Genomic DNA, 9,325 nt, shown 5'->3' on the forward strand with positions numbered 1-9,325 from the left:
GCCCCGCTCCACATCACACAGGCGCACCCGGAGCGAAGTTCCGCAATAGCAGACGTCAGAAACAGCTGACCACAGCATCATAGAGACTCCGCCCCGCTCGCCTGCGCAGACATGGAGCTAGGCGTTGCGCTACCTAGGGGATGCAGCCGTGTCAGTGAGTAAGGACCGCGTATGAAGCAACCATAATTTATGGCCACAACTGAAACACCCTGGGGCAACATATATGCTTAATATCCACAGCGTATCACAGTGGATACTGATCAAACCATAAATGCAGTGTAAATAACTGTCATCTTATACTATTATCATACAGATTGAGCGCTGTATAGAACATATTACACTGCACCAGGTGTATCGTCTGTGTGCATGGATATATTAAATGGTGGCGCGACGCCTAGCTCCATGTCTGTGCGAGCGAGCGGGGCGGAGTCTCTATGATGCTGTGGTCAGCTGTTTCTGACGTCTGCTATTGCGGGACTTCGCTCCGGGTGCGCGTGTGTGACGTGGAGCAGGGCTAGTCGCTACATGGACATGCGTAGTGTGGTTTTAAGGACGCGGACCACAGCTGAAACCATTGCGGATAAGGAGAGGGTAACTACAGGTGATGTGATTAGTATGGGAGTCTGTGTGCAGAGAGGTAATGGGATGGGTGGATGATATGGCTAGGTTTAATTGGTTCTGACAATTGTAGGTGTTCCTGGGTGTGGGTTTTTATATGCAACTCTGCCATGTTTTTTATGCTTCACAAATGCTGTTGCACAGCCGAAACGTTGCAGATTTTTTGTATGCTGTGAAGCTCTAATAAAGAGCTTTGATTTTATGAAATGTAGAAAATGGTGCAGAATTTCAAACTGCTATATTAGTAAGTGCCATATAGTCATCTCACAAACCCATTGGTCACTGGTAACCACAAAGTGGCCATTCCTGTGGGTGAGGAATGCTTCCTTCTTGACAATCTGCTGCTCATCAGTGCGTGTAAATGTGTTTAATCCATGTCATTCTTTTTCAGGTGAATCTGATAATCGAAACCAACAGAAAATGGAAATGAAAGTGTGGGACCCAGAGAATCCTCTAACAGACAGACAGATCGACCAGTTTCTTGTGGTTGCCAGGTAGATGGCATTTTGTTGTTTATTCCCCCCCCCCCCTTGTTACCCCACATATCTGATCTTTCAAGTGCAGCCAATCATAATCTCCCTTTTGTCCGTTTCTCTATTTAGAGCTGTTGGTACATTTGCGAGAGCATTGGATTGCAGCAGCTCCATAAGACAGCCAAGCCTACACATGAGTGCAGCGGCAGCTTCACGTGACATCACACTGGTTAGAATGAAGTTCCTTTTTTTTTTAAATATATTTTGATGGTATATGACCTTGACAATTCAGATTGTTTGTCAAAAGTGTGATCGTCGTCTTGACAGTTACAGGGTTGAAACACGTTTATGCAAATACTGATAAGAGCTTTGTGTTGATCTGTGCTGCTTCTCGTTCTAGTTTCATGCCATGGATACACTACAGAGGAACGGTTATGATCTTGCTCGTGCCATGTCTACCCTTGTCCCTCAAGGAGGTCCTGTTCTATGCCGGGATGAGATGGAAGAGTGGTCTGCATCAGAAGCCATGTTATTTGAGGAAGCCTTGGAGAAATATGGAAAGGACTTCAATGACATTCGGCAAGACTTTGTAAGTCTATTGAATGCTTTGGTCTCTGCTACACTAGTCCCTCTTCTCCTGAAAATAAGACACCCTTCTTTCCTTTTATTAAGCTGCCTTGGAAGTCTCTGGCTAGTATTGTTCAGTTCTACTATATGTGGAAAACTACAGATAGATACATCCAGCAGGTAAGAACTGTATATAATATACAGTACCCTAACCTTAAAGAGGACATCTTACCTATCCGAGTTCTTTCTGCAGAAACGTCTGAAGGCAGCTGAAGCTGATAGCAAGCTGAAACAAGTCTACATCCCAACCTAGTGAGTAAAGCACTTCTGTTTTCAATATAGCACATCCTGGTTACACATCTTATAACTCAAGTTTTCCCATTTAGCACAAAGCCCAATCCCAATCAGATTATTTCTGTTGGAGCCAAGCCTGGACTGAATGGAGCTGGATTCCAGAAAGGTCTAACCTGTGAAAGCTGCCATAGTAAGATTGCTCTTGATTTCCTAGCTGGTCCTACATTAGTAATGTTGTCTTTGTATATTTTGCTTTGTCGTTTGCTCTTTTTTTTATATATATATATTCTTTCCTCTTAAAGCCACAGTGTCTGCACAGTGGTATGCATGGGGTCCACCCAACATGCAATGTCGCCTTTGTGCATCTTGCTGGATTTATTGGAAGAAGTATGGAGGACTTAAAACACCAACGCAGCTTGAAGGTGCAACTCGGAATATAGGGGTATGTATCTCTGGGGGGTGTGTGTGTGTTTTTTTTTGTTTGTTTGTTTGTTTTTTCCCCTCCTCAGCAAAGGATGGAAGAGAACATGTATCAGCATAAGGCCTCTTTCACACTACAGGTTTTTTTTTTCCGTTTTGCGGTCCGTTTTTTGCGTTCCGTATACGGTCCGTATACGGAACCATTCATTTCAATGGTTCCGCAAAAAAAACTGAATGTGTTCCGTATGCATTCCGTTTCCGTATTTCCGTTTTTCCGTTCCGTTGAAAGATAGAACATGTCCTATATTTGGCCGCAAATCACGGTCCGTGGCTCCATTCAAGTCAATGGGTCCGCAAAAAAAAACTGAACACATACGGAAATGCATCCGTATGTCTTCCGTTTCCGTTCCGTTTTTTCTGAACCATCTATTGAAAATGTTATGCCCAGCCCAATTTTTTCTATGTAATTACTGTATACTGTATATGCCATACGGAAAAACGGAACGGAAACGGAACCACAACGGAAGCAAAAAAAAACGGAACAACGGATCCGTGAAAAACGGACCGCAAAACACTGAAATGGACATACTGTAGTGTGAAAGAGGCCTAAGGCTATCATTCTCCCTATTCTGTTTTAACAGCAATTTTTTTTCCTTGACTTTAGGAAGCCCACCCTCGTACCCACCTTTCTCGGCCCGAAGCTCAAAGTTTGTCTCCATATACTACGAGTGCAAACCGTGCTAAGCTATTGGCAAAGAACCGGCAGACGTTCCTTCTGCAGACGACCAAGTTAACCCGTATTGCACGTCGTATGTGCAGAGATATTCTGCAGCCTAGGCGAGCTGCACGTCGACCATATGCCCCAATCAACTCAAATTCTATTAAAGCAGAATGTGAGTCATTATACACCAAAATAATTTTTCAATTTACTGTATACTCTATTATTTACCATAACCTCTCCTGCCAGGTTCCATTCGGCTACCCAAAGCAGCTAAAACTCCTCTGAAAATATCGCCCTTGGTGCGTCCCCCTCTGTCTGCCATTGTAAAAGAACTTGGTGAGGAGCCTTATTTTATTATTTTTTTTATAATTATGCATTCTTGATTTTTATAGTATTTCTAATCCTTTTCATGTTCTGGGTAACTTTTCTCCTAGCTGCTCAAGCACCACTGAAACCGAAGACTCCTCGTGGAACAAAAACTCCAATAAACCGTAACCAATTAAGTCAGAGTAGAGTCAGTAGTCTCGGGGTGCTACCCGCCAAAAGAGCATTTGAACCAGTAAGTATTGGGTTACTAATGAAGTGTCTCCTAAATATTTTGCATTGGGTGTATATTGGACCATATTAGGCTTTTTTTTTTTTTTTTTTTTCATGTTGCTGTAATATCTAGAAGCAATACATAGCATAATCCTGTGGATGATTCCTACAGCCTGTGTTCTGTGAAAGGTTGGCTTGCATCAGCACATTGCATTTATTATATTGACCCTTCTGTCAGAAAAGGGTATTTTAAACTTAGTATTCATAGAAACATTTATTTTTTATTTGTGGCTGTTTTTTCATTTGAGCATCAATATGCCTCTGAAAATGAAATACAGTGTACTCCTTCTGGAGCAGTCAGCCCAGAGAGATGAAAAACTCTTATACAGATGGGTAATCCATTACTTAGGTCTGTCAGCCTTATTGTTCTCCTCATAGCACTAGATAAAGATGCCCATGGAAGAGCATTGCACTTATCAGTGTCATGTGTGATGCTCTAATTGAATCACTCAGAGCCTTCCTTCTCTATCTACAGCGAAGGGGCTGAGTGAGAATCTCCGGAGAGGCTGTTGTGCTTAAAGTCCAAACTGATTAATGGGCACTGCTCGTGTTCTTTAGTTGTTCTTTTCCTGTTACTCCTCCTAATGCATTATTTTTCTTTATACTAGCTTTATTTCATCCCTTAACTCTCCTTTAGGTATCTGGTGTGGGGGTAGTTCCTCCATTTTCTGCCAATGGTCGCATCTTCACATCAGGTGTCCGTTCTAGCAATCAACCCAATGTCAAGAGGCAGAAACTTAATCTTGCTGATGCCCCAAATCCTGTCGTGTTTGTGGCAACTAAAGACACAAGGTGACTATAAACCAGTTATTATGACTTGTCTCTACAGAAATAAAAACGGACAAAAATGTTGGATAATTAGGAAAAGTCTGGCTTCTAGGATATACACAATCACACTGTATACTTTACTAAGCTGTTCTTTGTGTGCATTGATGTGTGACTAGCAGAATATATTAGGTCTCCTGTGACATTAATGCTATGCTATTGCCCAGTCTTTTACTGGTCTCTGTTCAATGGCTCACTGTTGTCATTGTCTCCTCTACAGATGCTTAAGAAAATCCTTATCGCACATGGAGATGCGCCGAGCTGCCCGACGTCCCAATCAGCCTCTGAAGTTGAAGCTACCACTGCCCCCACGACCATCTGGGCTTCTGCCCTCTGTTACCACACCCCATCCTGCCAGTACAAGTGAACCGATTGTTTTGGAAGACTAAGGGACTAAAATGAAACCAACTATCTATAGAAAAAATTTCTGTCCCCTTAAATCTTCCTAGTCAGTACTGCTCACTCGGTGCTTATCTCGCTGGCAAATGCACTTGAGGACAGAAGGACCCTGAGTAAAGACGTCCCATCTTGAAACCCAGATCCCAAATGCCCACCCTTTCACCCCCAACCTAGCTGCGACAGGGCCTTGTTTTTGCTCCTTCGCTTTCTCCACTTTCATTCTACCCATGTCCTTTTTATTTTAATATATATTTTCTTCATTTAACTCCCTTGCCTAATTCTTGGGGAGCTCTAATGCTCTCAACTTGTGTCCCCAATGTTATTTTTGTTATTTTGCTTTTTTTTGTACAGTGAAACAATTTGAGGTCCACCAGTAAAATGAGAAAACCAAGTAGGGAAGTGTACTGCTTGTAAGTGCTGTGAAGGAGATGGAAACTGCAAAACTTAGCGGCAGCTTACAAAACTTCCTCCGATATATGTGAAGGTATACTATGCAGTACCAAGCCACCGACACTACCGAAAGTGTCACCCAGCTTTCCCAGGTACCTGTCTGTCTATATAGGCAGGAGGGATTTCTGATGTTTCAGTGTGGGAAAAGCTGGATTCCAATTCTTGTGGAGCCGAACGCACTGTCCATATAATGTTAGCCTTAGATTAGCTTTCCTAGGACCTTAAAAGACAAATCTGCCTAGCTATGAACCTGTTTAGGAGTGGATAGGTGGTTTATCTTGGTAGATTTAGTATTCTGCAGACTCTATTACAGTTCCTTATGGTTTAAACTGAGTTTTCTCAGGACCTTGAAAGGCAAATCGGCTATAGGACCCTTTGGGAGTGAGGAGAAGTATTTATTTAGGTAGACTTAATATTTAGCAGTCCCTGCTAAAAGGTCATATAATGTCTTACCCACCTTTTTACAGGAAGGGTTAGCCATATTGGTTATATAAAATATACACAATGCTGCTGCTATAGTGTGTGAAACTATCATATTGTACCTGGGAAACCTAAATTGCTGCCACCAATGCAGGTGCATAGTATTGTCACCCAGCTTTTTGAGGACCCTGAAATGCAAGTTCATCTAGCTATATGAAGGGATGTGTGACTACATAAACTAGGCAAATTTGGAATTCAGCATGTGAGAAAGCTAGGTAACAACCTCTACAGATAGATAATGGAGGCCATACTTGGTACATACATTCTGCACACACTATATCTATAAATATTATATTGGGACAACCATGATTATGTACTGTATGCATAGTTTGATCGCCAGCATATCTCCACATGCCACCTAGCTTTCCAAAGAAAATCTGCCCAATAATGCAGTGAAAGTGGAAATCCTAATTAGGCAGATTAATTACTCAACTACAGTGCATTTCAAAAGACCCTTTCACCGTTTTAACAATTTTGCAGCCTTGTGCTAAAATTTAAAATAAAAAAGTTCAAATTTTCCTCAGCATTCTGCACTTAGTTCACTATGATGACAAAGTAAAAACAGAATGTTCTAAAATTTGGCTAATCAAAAGCGTATTCATACCTGTTACTCTGTACTTAGTTGAAGCAGAGATTACAGCCTCCAGGCTTCCTGGTTATGATGCCAAAAGGTTTGCACACCTGGATTTGGGGATTTTCTGCAGATCTTCTCTGCAGATCCTCTCAAGCTCTGTCAGGTTGGATGGGTACAGTTGGTGGACAGCCATTTTCAGGTCTCTCCAGAGATGTATATATTTTTTTTGTTTCAAGTCAGGGCTCAGGCTAAGCCACTCAAGGACATTAACAGAGTTTTCCCTAAGCTACTCCTGTGATGTTTTTGCTGTGCGATTTAGGGTCATTGACTTGTTGGAAGTTAAACCTTTGGCCCAGTCTGCAGCCCGGAGCTCTCTGGATCAGGTTTTCAATAAGAACGTCTGTTCTTTCAGCCATTCGGTTTTCTCTCAACTCTGACCAGTCTCCCTTTCCCAGCTAGTGAAAAAAAATCTCCACACCATGATGCTGCCAAAAGCATCCTTCACTGTAGAGATGGTATTGGGCAGTGTCTGGTTTCTTCCAAACATAACTCTTAAAATTGATTTAAAAGGTCAATCTTTGTTTCATCAGACCACAGAATCTTGTTTTTCAGTCTGAGTCCTTTAGGTTCTTTTTTGCAAACTTGAGGAGAGGCTTTTTTTGTGGCCACAATGCTATAAAGTCCAGATAGGTGAATTGCTGCAGTGATGGTTGACTTTCTGGATGTTTTTTCCAATCTGCACAAAGGATCTTTGGAGCTCAGAGTGACCATTGAGCTCTTGGTCACCTCTTACCAAGGCCCTCAGTGACTTGGTTTGGTGGGGCAGCCGGCTCCAGGAAGAGCTGTTCCAAATGTCTTCCATTTAAGAATTATGGAGGCCACTGTACTCTTCTCCAGATCTGTGCCTCAACACAATCCTGTTTCTGAGCTCTACAGGCAGTTCTTATGTGGATGACAGCTGGTATTGTGGTTTGCACTGTTAAAAAAAAATCTGTAGTAACTAGGATATTCCTTCCAATAAACTGGTGATACTCACTGTGTAGACAAACATTATATAGCCTTAACCCAGCCCCCCTCCTCCTAAACTTCCTGGCTCATGTACACTAGCATCATAGAGGGCGGGGGAGAGAACCGCTTTTCTATTTTATTTTCCATGCTGTGCATTTGTGATATCTGACAGAGCAAGACAAATGGGCAGATTGTTGGTTCTTACTTTTTGTTTGGATTCTGTGTTTAGTGTTAGTAATTCTGATGGTAGAAACCATTTATGTAGCTGACTGATAAAGCGATGCGCTAATGTCAGCACTACATAACAGTGTGTTTTTTACATTTGTCCTTGCAGCCGTTCTGCTAAAATACACTTTTATAATGTGCTATGTGGGTGTAGATTCAGCACCTAGAGGCTCCGTCTACTCACCCTTTATCCCACCAGGTACTCCGCAGGCGCAGTGAGGAAGCCGGCACCAGGAGCGCGGCCTTCACTCACTGCGCCGAATACAGAAGTGAACGGCGCGGGATTTCCTCAACGGTGCATGGAACTTGGAGATCAATCAAGAGGGGTGGGCGGAATAAAGGGTGAGTAGACCGAGCCTCTAGGTGCTGATTCTACGCCCACATAGCGACTCATTAGCATATTGTAAGTGTATTTTAGCAGAACGGCTGCAGGGACAAATGTAAAAAACACACTTATGTAGTGCTGACATTAGCACATCGCTAATGTCAGTCAGCTACATAACAGTATTTCTGGTGGTAGAAACCCTTTTGAACAATAGGTGTGTGGAGAAAAAAAAAGTGAAAGCACACTAAACAAAAATATGGCTGTGCGCATGAGCCATTACACTGGGAAGGCATGGCCAGTGGAGGGCTGTAAGTCGCACTCTAGCAAGTGCCACCAATCATGTATAAGGGTTGGGTGAGGACTATAGCACTGCAGAACTAATTCTTCAGAAAACCTCTCCTGAGAAGGCAGGCGGGGACATGGTCTTGCAGTGGGCAAGTAGTGGAAAAGCGATATATGTTTCAACAGCTTCATTTCAGTGTAAAGGCTTATTGACCTGTCGAAAAGCAATGAAGTACATGTATGTCAGGCACGTCCATGACCCACTTGGCATGAGCTCTTTATTAAAAGGATTGACACTAGTTGTCTGTAAATGTGACTGAGAGAGAGACTTTGGTAAATCCGGCCTCAGCTTTCAAAGGGTGATTTGGGGGTATTCCCATTATTACAAGTTATTCTCTTTCCACAGGATTGAGGATAACAATTAGATCGGTAGAGGTCCTAATGCTGGGACTTCCACTGTTCACAAGAACAGGGACAGCAGACTGTACCCTCAGAGCCTCTAAATTGAACAGAGTGACATGCACTGATGCTCCATTAATCTTTATGGGAGTTCTGGAAATAGCCAAGCACTGTACTTGGCTGTTTGTGGCACTTCTGTAGAGATGAATGGGGTGGCAGTGGGCATGCTCTGCCAACTGCTCCATTCATTTTGGGTGCCCCTGAGGAGTATGGGATTCCTATCCCATGACATTATAAGGATAAAAGTATTGGGACACCTACCCATTACACCTACAGAAGCTTTTATGACATCCTATTCTCAATCTATTAAAGGGGTTGGCCCATCTCATACATTGAGGCCATATTGCTAGGATATGCCCCAAATATCTGATAGATGTGGGATCTCTAGAATGGAGCCCTCACAGTGAAGAAGAGCGGACCGTGCAAGCACGACCTCCACTCCATTCTTTTCTACAGAACTGCCCAAAATAGCTGGGCGCTGGCTCAGCTATTTTCTGTCGGCCCCATAGAAGTAAATGGAGCGGTGGCCGCACTTGCACGGTGCACTTCCCATTAATTTCTGTTTGACTTTCAAAAATAGCAGTGCATGCTGTTTAGCTATTTTCAGC

General features: G+C 42.8%; 1 protein-coding gene across 1 annotated transcript in view; it reads left to right on the forward strand.

The window, feature by feature from the left end:
• MTA2 (metastasis associated 1 family member 2) overlaps nucleotides 1-7,453 on the forward strand; it is a 30,572-nt gene extending 23,119 nt beyond the window's left edge. The window contains exons 7-18 of the mRNA XM_044270044.1: nucleotides 1,010-1,112; nucleotides 1,221-1,320; nucleotides 1,492-1,680; nucleotides 1,764-1,838; nucleotides 1,912-1,970; nucleotides 2,045-2,142; nucleotides 2,255-2,394; nucleotides 3,037-3,265; nucleotides 3,340-3,429; nucleotides 3,528-3,652; nucleotides 4,328-4,482; nucleotides 4,736-7,453. Of these exons, the coding sequence (XP_044125979.1) occupies nucleotides 1,010-1,112; nucleotides 1,221-1,320; nucleotides 1,492-1,680; nucleotides 1,764-1,838; nucleotides 1,912-1,970; nucleotides 2,045-2,142; nucleotides 2,255-2,394; nucleotides 3,037-3,265; nucleotides 3,340-3,429; nucleotides 3,528-3,652; nucleotides 4,328-4,482; nucleotides 4,736-4,904 (1,532 nt within the window). The 3' untranslated portion in view covers nucleotides 4,905-7,453. The remainder of the gene's footprint in view (nucleotides 1-1,009; nucleotides 1,113-1,220; nucleotides 1,321-1,491; nucleotides 1,681-1,763; nucleotides 1,839-1,911; nucleotides 1,971-2,044; nucleotides 2,143-2,254; nucleotides 2,395-3,036; nucleotides 3,266-3,339; nucleotides 3,430-3,527; nucleotides 3,653-4,327; nucleotides 4,483-4,735) is intronic.
• Nucleotides 7,454-9,325: the final 1,872 nt, after the last annotated feature.

Source organism: Bufo gargarizans, chromosome 10 (genome assembly GCF_014858855.1).
Source record: "Bufo gargarizans isolate SCDJY-AF-19 chromosome 10, ASM1485885v1, whole genome shotgun sequence".
Lineage (NCBI taxonomy): Eukaryota > Metazoa > Chordata > Amphibia > Anura > Bufonidae > Bufo > Bufo gargarizans.